Source organism: Bombyx mori, chromosome 28 (genome assembly GCF_030269925.1).
Source record: "Bombyx mori chromosome 28, ASM3026992v2".
Classification (NCBI taxonomy): domain Eukaryota; kingdom Metazoa; phylum Arthropoda; class Insecta; order Lepidoptera; family Bombycidae; genus Bombyx; species Bombyx mori.
The window spans coordinates 4,126,438-4,144,006 of NC_085134.1; the positions used below are offsets into that span (position 1 = coordinate 4,126,438).

The following is a 17,569-nucleotide window of genomic DNA, read 5'->3' on the forward strand; positions in this document are numbered from 1 at the left end:
GCGAAAAAGGTCGTGGTCAAAGGCCGGTCAGGCTTCACAGACTGCGGCGAAACCCGGGTTAACTCGCAACTAGGTGATGCTGTGTGTGTGGTGGGATTGGAAGGGCATTATTCATTACCAGCTGTTACCGCCAAGCAGGACCATCGATTCTGAACTCTATTGCGAACAATTGATGAGATTAAAGTAAGAAGTTGAGAGAAAGCGGCCGGAATTAATCAACAGAAGGGGATGTGGTTTTTCATCATGATAACGCTAGACCTCACACATCTTTAGCCACTCAGCAAAAATTAAGAGAGCTTGGCTGGGAGATGTTAATGCATCCGCCGTATGGTCACGACCTTGCACGTTCAGATTTCCATATGTTTCGGTCTCTTCAGAATTCTTTAGGTACCAGGTTAACATCACGAGAGGACTGCCAAAACCAAAATCGCGGTATTTTAATCAGAAGCCCCAAAATTTCTATAGCAATGGGATTATGTCCCTACCTACAAGATGGCAAAAAGTTATCGAACTAATTGGTACCTATATACTTTATTGAAAAGTAAATAAACTATATTAAAAAATGTTGTGAATTTTCTTAAAAACTGCGAAGATTCTTTTCCCCAACCTTATATACTTAAATGGATTTTACTTGATCACAAGTGGATAAAGTCGCTTACGGATATTAGCAATTCCAGAGGCACAGTCAAACCGTAGTTTGATTTGAACGCATTTCGAACCAAGTTTCAAGAAGTTATTTTTGGGGTCCACAATTATGCTTAACACGCATTGTATGATATGTATTACTACTAACAGCTTTAATAGATAAAAGGGCAAGCATGAGCCATGAGATCGAAGCCGCACAGTTGAGGACGGTACGTATGTGATTGCATCGTGTCGGAAATAGGTGGTTTTACTGGTGGTAGGACCTCATGTGAGTCCGCATGGGTAGATACCACCACCCCGCCTATTTCTGTGCCGTGAAGCAGTAATGCGTTTCGGCTTGAAGGGCAGGGCAGCTGTTGTAACCATACTGAGACCTTAGAGCTTATATCTCAAGGTGGGTGGCGCATTTACGTCGTAGATGTCTATAGTCTCCAGTAGCCACTTAATACCAGGTGGTCTGTGAGCTCGTCCACCCATCTAAGCAATTAAAAAAAAAAAAAAAAGAGCACTCGCTTAATAGACTTCAAACAAACAAAGGTCATAAAGGGGACGGCCCATTTCAGGCCCAAAGCGGACAATAGATTAGAGAAAAAATACTTAGTGCATTAATTTTGTCATAAATAAATATGCATTTACTTTCTTCCAAATAAGCGCCACTACAGTTTACAATAAGTAGTTTAAAAAAAGTAACTCTATTGAAAAAAACAAGAATTTTATTTTTGCGGGAAAAATATTGCCAACTTCAAAACCTTTTACGTATTAAGTAAACATTTTAAGTATATAAAAAAACATATAAATAAATCATTTTAAATATTATCATTAATCAATCGATTTTAATCGATTTTAAGGACATAAAATAACATCAAAGACATACCCATTGGACTTTAACTTGTTACTATACTTGAGACCTTAGAACTTATATCTCAAGGTGGGTGGCGCATTTACGTTGTGGATGTTTGTGGGCTCCAGTAACCACTTAACACCAGGGTGGCTGTGAGATCGTCCACCCATCTAAGCAATAAAAAAAAACTTAACTTGTATTGTTATTTAAATATGTACAACTAAAACAAAAACATAAAAAATAAAATATAATGTGTACTCGTAAAAAAAAGAGTAAGAAATAAATCCAATATCGGTTATTTAAAAAAATGATCGATATATGAATTTCATGTAATTATTTTTCTTTATACTGACAACACTGATTTTAATCTGACTGACTGACACTTCGCTTGCTGCTTGTGCTTGCGTTCAAAATGGATGTGTTTTGATTTTTCTTCGATTTATTTTGCTTTTATCAATAACGTTTCATACTACGGCTGAAAACCATTGTGTGAATTGTGGTTTTAACCTGACCGAGATTTAAAACCGTGTATATGCTCTCCTGTGCTATTTTTAGATGATTTACTAATTGTGTATGAAGATGAAGAAAATATAGAATAATATAGATATTTAAAGAAGTATGTGTGTTTTTTATACCCTAATAACTACAATTGGATAAAAATACATTAGGAACATCTTAAACATTAAAAAAAGAAAAGTTCTTGAGGTATTTATATAGAAAATTAACCTCAAAACGAGTTTTTTATTTTTATTATTTTTTTTATAATAGTGGCGTCAATTTCAATATATTTTTTAGATATCTAATACATTTAAGAATTTGAATCAGTCCATTTTTATAGTAATATTTAATGTCCACCTTGGGCCTAGCACACTATGGAGAGTGGGCAATCCCCTTTAGCCAAGTATGTATTTGAGTATTGATATTGAGTTTCTGAGGTACTTAATGTAATTCTCATGATTGTTACTAAAGTCTGAGGCATTTTTAACTTTTAACACAAAAACCAAATTTGATTGCTTTTAAATGAATTAGAATTTAATGCGTAAATCGATACGCCTTTGAAGGATTAAGGATCTAGAAGTGAGCAATGTCGGTACTGCTACTAAACTGGGAACTATTTGTAGAGACCATGCACAGTCTATTTTGAATTGATGGAGTAATTTGGTACTATAAGGCACTCGAATAATTTTGATAGTTGATTAATAAACAATACTGATTATAATAAGATCGTAAGTCATTATTCTCTTCACGATTTTATCAGCCATGTCCATTGTCCTACTCCAAAAGACTTCTCGGCATTAGGCAGGTGAATTTGGAAGACCAATGCGATTATTATTCCAATTTTACGTGACCGACCGTAAAAGGGTAATGTAAAATTGGTAAATCTATACTTTCAAAGCATTAAACTAAACAAGGCATATATTCTCGATTTAATGTGTTTTATATCAGTGAAGCAGTAATGCGTTTCGATATGAAGGGTGGGGCAGCCTTTGTAACTATACTTGAGATCTTAGAACTTGTCTCAGAGTGGGTGGCGCATTTACGTTGTGGATGTCTATGGGCTCCAGTAACCACTTAAAACCAGATGGGCTGTGAGCACGTCCACCCACCTAAGCAATAAAAAAAAATCTCGGCATATTAGAGTTTTTTTTTTTGATTTGATTTGATTTGATTTGATCGTTATCATCATTGATGGTATTTTCGTTGGGTCTAGGCTTCTAGCATCACACTAAATGTTCTATCGTCTTCCGCAGCCAATTTCTATCTGTCAGTCTTCTCTGATCGTGTACCCAACAAACAGTGACGGTCCAAGATGGCATTTTACAATACGCCTGCCAGTTCATGGTATCCGATTAAAAACACGTCTGCTCCATATCTTCCATAGATTTGTATAACAGCTTTCATTGTTGAGTCCTTATAATTATGTACACATTTAGATTTTGGTTATACATTGAAGACATGTAATCAGCAATTAAAGTTTTCTTTTTATTCCATTTTTTACTATAGGCTAAAACTAATCCAGTTTTGTGAATGGTAATAAAAATACTTGTGTTATTAAGGATTAGTGTATTGAAGAATCATGGCTATTGGAAGGTATCGTTAATAGTATTTTGTTTTCGGTTTTCGAGCCAATGTGAGTTCCGTTCCCTAAAAGATTTTAAATAGTTCGATGCTTGGTAATTTTCAATCGCCATCGATTTAGTTACTGTAATTATCTTTCCTATTTTTTCTTCTTTTGTTTTTAATGTATGAAGTATAATTCTGTAATCGAATTGGCTAGTGAGAAAAACAAAATTGTTCCTGAACTCTTATCCAACTCAAAGTGTTTTGTTCGTTTATTACATTGTTCGAGTACGTACGATGATAAAACTTTTGTTAACATTATTGTGCACTAGACAGTGCCATGTCCAAGAACGAAAACCGTTTAAAAGAATTTTATTTGTTATTATTGAATGTCAGCGCAGCAGTCAATAGCAGCGAATGAGGCAAATCAATAAGAGAAAGAAATTATACAGTACTAACTTCAGAACCTTCAGACTATAGATGATTATATGCTTGGGTTGTTTATGATCCAGTCTTTTCAAGACTTATTCTGGTTATATTCTTTTAGATTTCTCTTTTTTTTCTGATATTAGGCCTCTACTGAACCTAAATCTGAACTACTGAACTGAACTTTTGTAATGAATAAACTCAACTACCTTCTTAGGATGAGCTTAATTATTTGGAGCATACTTAATGCATTACGGTTTACCAAAGTGTTTGCATAAAGAAATGTAATGAAAAAATAATAATAAAATGGAACACTAACAATTTTGTCACGACCAGTGAACTAAATGGTTTTACAAAAAAATCTTCAAATCTATTATAGTTTTCGGAAATTTAATTTAAGAATTCAAAAAAAAAACCAGTTAATAAATACAAAACATTTTATTACCAAATGATCATTTTGATTAACAATTTCAATTAAATAAAAAACCTTGACACAGCATTTTATTATCGGAAGTTCAAATGTCCCGGCTTAGCGGTCATCTGACATTAAGAATTAAATACATGCATAAAACGTCCTCACCTCTAAATGGCGAAAAATGTAATAATTTTAGCAATTTGCGATAAAGCGAATTATATTTTACTAGACGATGACCTTTTTTTTATAAGTGTTTTTTTATAAGTGGCTTAACATCTGGCCATCTGCTGAAATAGCTTTAGTGTTATTTCCTACCTATGCTGATAGCTGATTTCAGCTTCACCCTGACGCTTGTAGGTGAGCTCGCGGGGCTCAACAAAATTCCAATTCTACCAGTATAGAAGAATTTTCTAAAAATCTCTAAACATCCATCGATTTCTTGCAATATCTGATTTATACGAAATGAGTTAAATGAATATTAAACATTGCGGATTTCAAATCTATTTATAAAGGGGACGATGTTGATTTACTCCTAATGATGATTGTTTTGAAATAGATGGGATGATGGTATTATCCATGCACCCTAATAACACATCCCAAGGTAGGCAAGTTATGAGAGAGTGACATTTGATAAGTGGTTATAGGTACTATGATCCAATATATCCCATTTGGATTGGAATTCATGATCAAATTTCACGATACAAATAAGTCGAGTAGGCAGAGAACATAATAATATCTTAATATCAATAATTACAAAAAACAAAAGAATATCTTCCGAATATGACCTTAATTAAAAGAAGACGAAAACTTTTGGAATATTAATCATTTAATATTTTTATTAATGAGCAAACTATGACAATATCATCGACCTTCAATAGAATAATACTAAAGTAATCCTTCACATTTAAAGTATCAAAACGAGTCAACCGCCGTATTCAAGATGAATGGCGCGATTAGGTTGAGCAACTCTAAGTCCGCGGCCTGGGTGAGAGCGGGGTGGTCGAAATAACGCGATTGTCGTATTTGGGGATAATGTTTTTATTGCCATTGTTGTCCACACGGCTCCCTTGATGGTGATGTCGATGATGGTTATCATCGCTTATGGACATCGACGAAGCCTCTGCCTGTTTCTCTTGGGATACTGGTGGTGGGACCTCTTTGAGTCCGCACGGGTAGGTACCACCACTTTGCCTATTTCTGCCGTGAATCAATAATGCGTTTCGGTTTGAAGGGTAGGGCAACCGTTGTAACTATACTGAGACCTTAGAACTTATATCTCAAGGTGGGTGGCGCATTTACGTTGTAGATGTCAATGGGCTCCAGTAACCACTTAGTACCAGGTGGGCTGCGAGCTCGTACACCCGTCTATGCAATAAAAAAAATAAAAAATTAAAAGTTTCCCCTTCTCTTTTTTTTCCTACCTAAGCTGGTAGCCTTGTGAGGCTATGCCAGCGCAGCCAAGCGATTAGGTGAGCTCTCGGGGTTCTAACCGGGGTCGTTGCTAACACTAGCCCTAGCAAGAGCAGTGCTTCGCAGAATCTACCACCGTATCGGAAACACGACCCACTGAGAAGATCCGACGAGAAACTCAGTGGGCTTTGAATCCTCTCACTGCATCTTGGTACCCGCTATCGCCTAGAACGCGTCCGGGCTACCTTTTTACTTTATAACCGTACCGCTGTCAACACTCTCCCTTAATAGGGCCTCAGACTCAACATTTATTGATGTCACAATCGCCTAGGAGCTTAGAGGATCAAGATAGTCGAGATTGGTTCAATATTTTTGTTTTAGGTCCTTACTGATAATACAAAAAAGAATTTTTCACTACATCAATTTAAGTAGAGCATTTGTTGTAAATGCTGCGCTACTAAGAGAGGATATCTAATAATTATTCCGTTTAAATTTTTTGTTATCAAAAATGTACTAATTTCTTTTATTATGTATGTAAGTAGGTAATGCCTTGAAATTGTTCTTGGCCCTATTCGTGGCGGTTTTCGTTAGAGTTCTTCAAATCGTAGAATCGGAGATCAAAAATGTTTGTTTTATAAACACAGTATAATTATAAATCATTTATAGAAGACCCATTGACTTTCTACCCGAATCTCTTCAGTGGATGCCAATTCCGATCCGGTTGTGGATTCAGCTGATCACCTCCACTGGTAGATATTTTTTTGTTTTTTATTTTTTATTGCGTAGATGGATGGACGAGCTCATAGTTCACCTGGTCTTAAATGGTTACCGGAGCCCATAGACATCTACAACGTAAATGCCGCTACTCTCCTTGAGATATGAGTTGTAAGGTCTCAGTATAGTTGCAACGGCTACCCCACCCTGCAAACCGAAACGCATTGCTGCTTCACGGCAGAAATAGACAGGGTAGTGGTAGGGTACTCACAAGACGTCCTACCACCAGTAATTACGCAAATTATAATTTTAAGGGTTTTTTATTACTCGATGTTGTTCCCTAGCCTTGGAAGTCAATCGTGAACATTTGTTAAGTACGTATTTCATTAAAATTGGTACCCGCCTGCGGGATTCGAATATCGTTGCATCGCTCGACACGAATGCACCGGACGTCTTATCCTTTAGGCCACGACGACTTCATTATCTTCATTCCCTATTTTTTATTGAAGATCCAAAATAGATATACCTAAGATTATTGGTGATGCTTTTATTATTAACATTCATTTCGTGATCACTTCATCAGTCGGAAAAGAAAAGAAAAAAAAAACAGTTGGACACGAATCATATTGTATCGTATTGATTACCTGCACTATTGCAATGACACGTGATTTCCTATGACATCATTATTTGTACTAAAAATCGTTAAGCGCTCGAGAATCGTTTTTCACTGCTCTAAGAATAAGGCTTTTGTGTGTTTTTTGTTGATTACATTCGATTGGATTTGGCGGGTTGTTAAGACGATAGTTTTGTTCGCACGAGAGCAGAATTACGATGACTTTTAAATGAATAATTTTATTGGGGAATGAACTTAGTACACAGGATATGTTATAGTATTAGATAAGATTGCTAACGGATATTTGTAGATTGTTTCCCACCAAATTAGTAAAAAAGTATTTGAATTGCCTACTTAAGCTGATAGCCTTGAGAGGCTATGTCAGCGTAGACAGGCGAGTAGGTGAGCTCACGGGGCTCAAACCGGGAGTGTTGCTAACACTGGCTCTAGTAAGAGCAGTGATTCGCGGAATCTACCACCGGATCGGAAACGCGACCCACTGAGAAGATCCGACGAGAAACTTAGTGGGGAACGAGAAACTCAGTGGGCGGCGAGAAACTCAGTGGGAGAAGAGCCATTTAACGTTTAAAATATGGAAAAAACATCATAACAAAAAAACTTCTTCAGCTATTTGTATGGGGAAACTTAATCGAGGACCAATCAAAGCATTGAACTCTTGATGCTAAATACCAAATAAAAGAAATCTTTAATTACAAAGATAAATATCGCGTATTAAGTGAAACTAGAGGTCTCGCAGTAGTCGAAATTCGACTATAATTAATTGGAATTGTAAGTTTGTACACTATTATGATTGTATTTTATACTTCTATAATTACAAATTTCGCCAAGACTACACTATAAAAAATATTAACAAAGATAAACAATATTTAATCTATTCTGAATTTGACTACAGACGTCAAGAACAACAGTTTGACAATAAATAGTATGCATGCGTGTGTGCGTCAAATACATGGTATGTAGTGTGTGTAATGTTTTCTTTATTGATTTGATGTATCTTTTATACATTATTTAAAAAAAAAATTAGCATTGTGCACTTCTTCTCTGTATCCTCTATAAGTGTGGAAAATTTTATACTCCTCCGTCCGCGCAATTTTTGTAAAAAGGGATACAAAGTTTTTGCTTCACGTATTAATATATAGATGTCACATGTCACAATCCCCTCGACGTAGTCGTTAAATCTTATATCTAATACTGTGTTATAAAAAAAAAACTTATATTGTTAAAACGTTCTTGACCCGCTGTATTGAAGTCTAGTGCGAACGAAATCCGGGAGTGATCTCAATCGATCTCGTAATTTCAACAGGAACTTATTTTAATGATTGGAATTGTTTGTTCGTAATTTTACGAATTTGTTTCAAGGTTAAACAAAATTAGTAGCTGTAAAAAAATCGGTTGTCTGTAAAGTCGGTTTACTGAGGATAGTTGAACGTGACAACGTCATAAAAAAATAGTGATGGAATGGTTTCATTTTTGAAAAGAAAATTTTATTTGTTTGATAGATATTTTGTATGGATATAGAGAAGGAGGTAAATGGAAATCACTATTGAACTGATCAAGTTACATTTATTTGTACGCATAAATACAATTATGCTATTTTTACAATGTGCCTCTTTGTCGCTCTTTGCGCACTCTCGCTTGCACTTCAAGCCTTAAATGGAATGCCTCAGAGTGAGGTAACGCCGCATGAGTCATGTTTTTTCGTGCGTGCAGCCGGCTCCATCGAATTATAAGACGTTTTCACGTCAAAAAACAGTTTAAAGATGATCAAAATAAATATCAAGCGATAGTAATTGAGTGGAAAGTAAAAAGTGTTATGCTTTAAACAAATTCAAGGTTAAGGTCAATTTGGATATCTGAGGTTGAAGCCATTGTTAGCAGTGGTTGCGCTGTAGCTAATGGAAGATAATAGAGACACAATGAAATATTGGCTTCGAAATAACTACATAAAGTAAGATATAGGTGAACTAATCAATTTATAGTAAAGTAGTGTGGATGAAAAATTATAAGGACAATGAAATTATGGTTCGAAATCACTAAATAACTTTTGATTTGTTTTAAAAATTTACATATTAGCAAATTACTATGTATACGGGATTATATAAATGTACTTTCTTCTCGAGAAACCAGGTTTCTCAGATGAGAAGGTCTTTTGACCTAAAACAATTTACTATCTTAATTTAGTTCAACGCATTGACGTCACTGCGAGGTTTTTGGTTTATGAGCGTAAATCTCATAACAAACATTTGAAAGAATAGAAAATATTTTAATTAAAACAAGAGATAAAGTCTAATAAAACTCTGTTTCTAGGCGTAAATTAATTACTTCATGTAATTTTAAAGGTTTTTTGACTATTTTTGATTTATTTTTCAAGATAATGAGCCTTTTGTTGTTCTGTTGAGTCATTGAAATACTATTGATACTTCAGTGTGCTTACTGCGAGTTTTTTAACGTTCTCGATAAAGTAAAAGTTAACTCAAATTTGTATGCAGTTGGAACAGCGCTCCTAGCGGCATATGTTATTAGGCTATTATTATTTATTATATATTAATTATATATAACGCTTTTTGGACTATTTCTGATTTATTTTTCAAGACAATGAGCATTAATAGTAACTTTAAATAAATCTAAAAATTGTTTACTTTAAATTAGAATTAATTAAAGTCAAACCGTTTCGCCTTTACCTATTCTGTCAGATAAGGTATATGCCAATAGATAAGGATACTGTTTTCCACTGATGAAGGGCCAATACAATTTAGAAACTCCTTTTATTTCCATCATAGCAATTAATTAGTAGATTTTTATGACCGAATCTTAGACTTTTGCTCTAAAATTATGTTCGCTCGCAATAAAAATATTAGTAGGCCTGATTTTTAATAAACATAGTAAAATTAAATACCAAGTATTTGTCAAATTTATACCTATTTAACTTTTGGCGGCATTTTTATGAGTAATGTAGAAAGTTGGGTTAATTAAAAAACAAAATGTAACAAAATTGAAGTAACGAATAAAAATAATTGTTCCCAGATTTATCCGGAATAAAAACACAGACAGAAATAGAACATCAGACGACAACGGAAGCATTTGAGACAACAACAACGGATCGCAGTTACGTAGACGACATCAAAGTAAGACAATCAAGAAAAACGCTTGACGATGCAATAATACACAAAATAGAACCGTTACTACAAGACAGAAAGCCAGCTGAGATCCCAGAGAGTGCGTCAAAAGTAATAATGCCATTGAGAAACAGAAATCCAGCGAACGAAATCGTTATCGGCGGAAAGAAGAATAAAACGGAACCCATAAAGCATCCAGTTGAAAAATTAGATCATGAATTGGCCAAATTGCTAAGGAATAAAATAACGAAAAAGATTAACAATATAAGAGCTCATGTTAGATATGACGAAGTAACGGGTGAGGTGATGGACGCACCGCATCCCTGTGAAAGAGAATGTAAGGAAGGCGAAGATCCAATGGTTTGCTATTACCATTTCAACTTGGAGTGGTACCAGACCATGAGTAAAGCGTGTTTTAATTGTCCCTTCAACGAAACGGACTGTTTTCGACCTGATTGTATTCCAGCTGATGGCATGAATAGGCCTTTGAATGTAATCAACAGGAAGATGCCGGGACCCGCTATTGAGGTGAATATCTTCTAATATATAAAATTCTCGTGTCACAATGTTCGTTCCCATACTCCTCCGAAGCCGCTTGACCGATTCTTATGAAATTTTTTATGCATATTCAGTAAGCCTGAAAATCGGCTACTATCTATTTTTCATACCCTTAAGTGATAAGGGTTGTCCACCCCTAAGATAATTTTTTTATTTTTTGGACAATTTTTTTTTTGTTATAATGAGACATTATGTGGTTGAATGAGGTATTGTTATTTTTATATTCCTTCATCGTTCACAGTGCTTCATGCCTCTTTCACTCATCTACCACATCCTTACACGCTTACAATAAGTTAGTTTTTTTTTTACACTAGAAATTCCCTAGAAATCTTCTAGATGGCAAAACAACGTTTGCCGGGTCAGCTAGTTGAATTATAATTCTAGCTAGCGACCCGCCCTCGCTTCGCTTCGGAAACTGTAATTTATTATTGATTTCTCCGCTATTTTATGGATGTTATTATACATATAAACCTTCCACTTCAATCACTCTATCTATTAAAAAAAACCGCATCAAAATCCGTTGCGTAGTTTTAAAGATTTAAGCATACAGAGGGATATAGGGACAGAGAAAGCGACTTTGTTTTATACTATGCAGTGATAGTGATTTAATATAATCTATTGCTTTATTTTTCAACCAGTGCTGAAACTGCGGGTCGTTATCTTGCGAATTTATGCTTTTAATAAAATAATCGATTTTGCTGTTTAAATAGAATCGGGTATATTAATTTTGGGACACTCAGTTTTCAGCTTCGATTATGTCATCTTAATCTCTAAAATAGGTAAATCAGTTTGAAAATAGTTTTCAAAGACGTATTGAGATAAGTTTGCGATAATGTTTTGTATTTGTTTCATTCACATCAGCACATAAAAATGCTATATCGATTTTAATGTGCGCCACAAACGGCTCGTATACGATCGCTCCAAACAATAAACTTGTAAACGTCTCGAATAACTTTAGCAACATTGAAACTGTACATTTAGGTTGGCAGTTTTGCACCAACTTCAGAACTCGTTTGCAAAATTTCCTCTGCGTTTTGTAGATCACTTCGTTTTATTGCAAAACTGTGTATTTGCAGTCGTAACCAGACAAAGTTTTGCTTATAAAACGTTAGAGTCATCTGCAGAACTGTTTTTGCAAGTATTTCAAAGGAAGCCATTTTTTGTGTTTTTTGTTTATTCACTAGGGTAAACTGTACTATATATAATGTTCAGTTAGAATATTTGCTATTGAAGTTTAATTACCTTCCTCCTCCCCCTTCCCACTTCGGTTTCCTCGATGCTGAGAGTCGTGACCACCTCCTCGCAACAAGAGCTTATTGTGGATCACTCTACGCCATTTGTTCCTATCTGTTGTTGAGTGAAGAGCATCGTGTGGTGTCGAGAGTAGTGCGGATCTGGTCAGTTCAACGTGTCGGGCCTCTACCTCGTGGTCTTTTCCTGTCCACTTTGCCAGTAGACCATTAGCTTCTACAAATTCTTCATCTACCTTCTTCTTACAAATTGATAAATTTTAAACCTCTATACCAATCGTAATCGCTATTGTAGGTTCGTAGTTGGATAGGGGTAGGCACATCCATAGGGCACATCCCGCAAAAGACTCACACGTCTTGTTCCATTTTAGGTCTGCCAACATGATAGAGTAATAGTGGACGTCGAAAATGACCTAATGACGGAAGGAACAACAGTGCACTGGCATGGCCAACATCAGAAGGGTACTCCTTACATGGACGGGACGCCGTATGTCACACAGTGTCCAATACCTCCTGAAACAACGTTTAGGTAAGCCCCAGTATCCTTATGTAGTAGTCTGAAAATAGTTTGGCTGTTATACGAGTAGATAGCTTCGTTATAATATACTAGTAGAAATAAGTTGTTGAGACAGTTCTCGTAAGTTTCCGTGATTTGGAAAACGAAGCTTGGAACAAAGCGAAATGGTAAAAAAAAGAACTGAATACTATTGTGTAGGACTAAAGTCAACGTAAAATAGAAATCTTATTCAAGTTTTAATCTAAATATCGCTGCCCGTCTTGAGATATAGGGTTCTACAATATTGGCCAATTCTTTTAAAGCCCTAAAAGTTAAGAGACTTTACCAAGTTTTTATTTTTAGTTTGACGTATTAAAAATTCGATTCCAGATACCAGTTTAACGCGACACATACCGGCACACATTTCTGGCACTCACACTCTGGCATGCAGCGGGCTGATGGAGCGGCTGGTGCTTTTATAGTCAGGAAACCTAAGTCACAGGATCCTCATGGACATCTGTATGATTATGACAGGTGAGAATTGAAGGAGGCTGCCAACCTGGTGGGATGGATGGGTGGGTGGTTGGTTTATGTGGTGTCTATGGCCTTCGATTGATTCCTGATATTAAATGGACCGTGATACCAGACCTCGAGGCCACCATGTCGTGAATTTCGTTCTCACCTGAAGACATGAAAACAGCGAAACCTCAAATGCTATATACTAACAGTTGTTCTGATTTCTTTCTCATGTTTCGTGGCAAAAATAGGCAGGGTGTTGCAAATTACTCGTGTGTCCGCATTTTACGCTACGTACGCCTATTTACAATCTTTGTGACTCTTTGTCAGCGGCGTCAGTTTGAGATTGTTGACATTCGCAAGTCACCAGTAAATTCAAAATTGCCCAGAAGAGCCATTTGACTAAAGACGTTTTGACATTAAAAAAGTATTGTTTATTTATTTTTAGAACCGATCACGTGATGATAGTAACGGATTGGATCCACGAGCTCTCAGTTGGGATGTTTACGGACCACCACCACTCCTCCGGCGACAACAAACCTCCGACCCTCCTCATCAACGGAGTAGGAAGGTTCAGGGTCTTCAACAACGACACCGAGAAGCCTTTATATATGAAAGCGGCGAGGTTCAATGTCGAACAGGTATTATACCACACTTTTGAACGCTATATCTCAATATTGCATATTGACCTTTATTGGCTAAGTGAGATTACAGTACTTAATGCTTATCTAGGCTATATGGTAAATACCAAGCTTAGACTTAAGAATTAATGGTATGGCGTTTTAACGTTATTACCTGCCACTGACATCTACCACAGTTAGTTCTACGTAGAACCCTGCCCTTCAAACCGAAACGCATTACTGCTTCACGGCAGAAATGGGCAGGGCGGTGGTACCTACCCGAGCGGACTCACAAGAGGTCCTACCACCAGTAATTACGCCCATTATAATTTTGCGGGTTTGATTTTTATTAGACGATATTATTCCTTCACCGTGGAAGTCAATCGTGAACATTTGTTAAGTACATTTTTCATTAGAAAAATTGGTACCCGCCTGCGGGATTCAAACACCGTTGCATCGCTAGATAAGATTGCACCGGACGGACGTCTTATCCTTTAGGCCACGACGACTTCAAGACTTTAAGACTGTGGATCCCGTGATGAAATTAATCACAAGAGTGCCGAACACACCGTAACTTAGATCCCATCTTCTGGAAGCTGAAATTACTCTTAGCTCGAAGCACAGAAGAGTCACAGTTAAGAACAGCTCAAATATAAAAAACAACGCATCAGCTATGTATATAGAATTGAACCTACGTTATGAGCACTCATGATATTCGTTGTGCCAATGAGATTTTTCTCAAGACTTTAATAAGGCGGTATGTACCAAACCCACGCAATGTGAGTGAGCATTACCGATTTGTGTGAGAGTGAATTTGAGTGATTTAGGCAAAATAAAAGAGAACTGTTCAAGTCGACAATTCGTGTAATACTGTCATAATTTAGTGTGTGCAGTTACAAATATAAGGTTAGGCGAGCACACTACAAGGGGATAATGCGTATAAATGGGCTTGAAGAGTCGTAATTCCGTCCAACCGAATTGAATCTGTTTCTCAATCAAATAGTTTTGTCCTTGGAGTTCAATAACCTCATAACATCAGTTCCTAGTAAAATAAAAACCAGCCCTAAAACTAGAAATGTTAAACGAACCCAACCCTTATTCTGCAGGGACATAGATACCGGTTTCGCGTGATCAACGCTGAGTTCCTGAACTGCCCTATAGAGTTGTCTGTGGACGGACACAACATAACTGTTATCTCGAGTGATGGATACGATTTGGAGCCTATCGTCGGTGAGTGATTTGGTTTTATAGTTTTCAGGGAAGCAAGCCGATAAGGTCAGGGGACCTTACAGCGAGTAATGTATCTTTCGCCAAAATCGAAACAAAAATTGGATATTCCTCCAATATGATAATGGGGCTTAGTATAATAAGGTGGTAGGACCTCTTGAGTCCGCACGGGTAGGTACCACCACCCTGCCTATTTCTGCCGTGAAGCAGTAATGCGTTTCGGTTTGAAGGGTGGGGCAGCCGTTCTAACTATACTGAGACCTTAGAACTTATATCTCAAGGTGGGTGGCGCATTTACGCTGTAGATTTTTATGGGCTCCAGTAACCACTTAACACCAGGTGGGCAGCGACATCTTCGACCCATTTAAGCAAAAAAAAAGTAGTTTTGATAGCGAAACGCGTAAAGAACTCTTTGACTGAAAAGAAGCAGAAGATTTTGACATGATTTTTTTCAATTTACCTAAATAGACCCTTCGAATTACTTAATTGTTCATCAAACAATAACTCATTACGATTCTTTACTGAAGTTTAATCGACGAAGTTATTTAAAAAAAAAAAAAAGAAACCGTCCAACTTTCACAGGACCACTCCGCCCCCGCAAACGAACGATAGTAATTTATGAAAAGGGGTTTAATTAATTCCGACTTTTCAAATCGACTTTGAGGGCACCCACTTCCTTGAGCTTTGTTTTTTGGCTATTTACGATCCAATTCTTTTTATGAATACGCTTTTATTAACTTCAGACGTATGTATGTTTGTAGTGGAATCTTTGAACATGATTTTGAACCCCTTCAAAACGTTGAATTAACTCTAAATTTGGTATACTTATTAAGGACCGATGACAATTCAATATTACAAAAAAATGTTGATAAAGTTGAATTTCAACAAAAAAATTAAATAGTTTAAAAAAAACTAACAAAATACGCTTTTGTAGAAAATCCAATAAAAAAATTGAAATTAAATTTTAATAAATTTGAATTAAAAATAGTGTAAGAAGAAGTAGTGTATGGTATCCGTAGTTATAAATATTTTATGAACAGATATGAGTAGAAGGGTCATTTTGCTAATGTCCTAAAAAGCACCCCACGCATTTTTTACAATAAAATCATTTTTCTTATACTATTTTTAAATCAAATTTATTTTATATTCTTTAGTTGGATCTTCTATAAAAGCGTATTTTGTTAGTATTTTTAAACTATTACTTATTTAATTAGAGTATTCAGTCAGATCGATTTGAGACCGGCCATGATATGTAGTCTTACTGCACCAGTTGCGTAGAAGGAGCTAGATCTTAGGGGTTCAATTCTTAGCGCTGAATTATGAATGCCCCCAACCTACCTTTAGATAAGAAGTCGAGGTGTTTTGTTGTATAGCGGCTATTCCGCCTTCAAACCTGAACAAATCACTGCTGGAAACTGCTGGAATTAAAACGGCACCACGTAATTTTTTTTATTTTTTTTAACTTTATATACTAGACAGTATAAAGGCGGACTTAATGCCATAGGCATTCTCTGACAGTCTACCTTAGGGAGGTGCAGAGATGAACCTTAATAGGTGTAGTATGATAGTGATATTACTTAAAAATATGTGTATATATAACATAAATAATATTTATAGATACAAATACTCGTACTTAAATAATACTTTTGCTGTTTTATTACACGATGATTCCTCCAAATACTAAATATTTCGAATAAAAATGCTGTGTTTGATTAAGAATCAAAGCCAGAGTAAACGTAGTAGAGTCCAAATTACTAGATGCTAATCAAACTTGACTTAATTGTATAATCTTTTTTTTATTTTTTTATTCTTTATTAAAGCCATACACCTATTAGGTTAAGTCGGCTAATTGTATAGTTAAAAAAAAAGTAGTTGGAATATTTAAAAATGGCATCAAGCATTTACGTTGAACGTAACTGAAGTGCGGACTTCAAATAAAGTCGGGCGGCTTTCAAAATTACGATTCGTCATTAATGAGCACAAAATAATGAATACAGACTGTTCTGTTGTCACGAATATATACACATGTGGCGGGTAGCCATCATACAACGCAAGATATTTGACAGATGCCTGAATCACCCTAACGACATTTTCAAGATAAGCTTGCATATATACAAGTTCCGAACAACAACATTTGGACCCTCGGTCTGCCGAGCAAATATCACCCGCTCGGTGGAAGATCTTCCCTTTGTCGTATACCTACACATATCTACATAATATACATAATATTATTATGTTGGGCATGCGGGATGGTATGTGAAGAGCGGAATCTACGTCGATCCCCGAGAAAGAACCTAGAAATTCCAAGGTATCTTTTTTTTTATTGCTTAGATGGGTGGACGAACTCACAGCCCACCTGGTGTTAAGGGTACTGGAGCCCATAGACATCCACAACGTAAATACGCCACCCACCTTGAGATATAAGTTCTAAGGTCTCAAGTATAGTTACAAGGGCTGCCCCACCCTTCAAACCGAAACGCATCACCGCTTCACGGCAGAAATAGGCGGGGTGGTGGTACCCACCCGCGTGGACTCACAAGAGGTCCTACCACCAGTAAAATCCCTTCTTCTTCATTCTTTTTTTTATTGTCCTTATAGGCAGAAGAACATGCGGCCCTCCTGATGGTGAGTGGTTACAGT

At 36.3% G+C, this 17,569-nt stretch overlaps 1 protein-coding gene across 3 annotated transcripts in view; it reads left to right on the forward strand.

The window, feature by feature from the left end:
* Positions 1–17,569, forward strand: part of LOC100174976 (multicopper oxidase 1) — a 120,332-nt gene that overhangs the window by 67,497 nt on the left and 35,266 nt on the right. For all 3 annotated transcript variants that reach the window (XM_012696683.4, XM_004933518.5, XM_012696681.4), the window contains exons 3-7: positions 10,171–10,790; positions 12,442–12,599; positions 12,957–13,100; positions 13,531–13,723; positions 14,809–14,932. In XM_012696683.4, the coding sequence (XP_012552137.1) occupies positions 10,171–10,790; positions 12,442–12,599; positions 12,957–13,100; positions 13,531–13,723; positions 14,809–14,932 (1,239 nt within the window). The remainder of the gene's footprint in view (positions 1–10,170; positions 10,791–12,441; positions 12,600–12,956; positions 13,101–13,530; positions 13,724–14,808; positions 14,933–17,569) is intronic.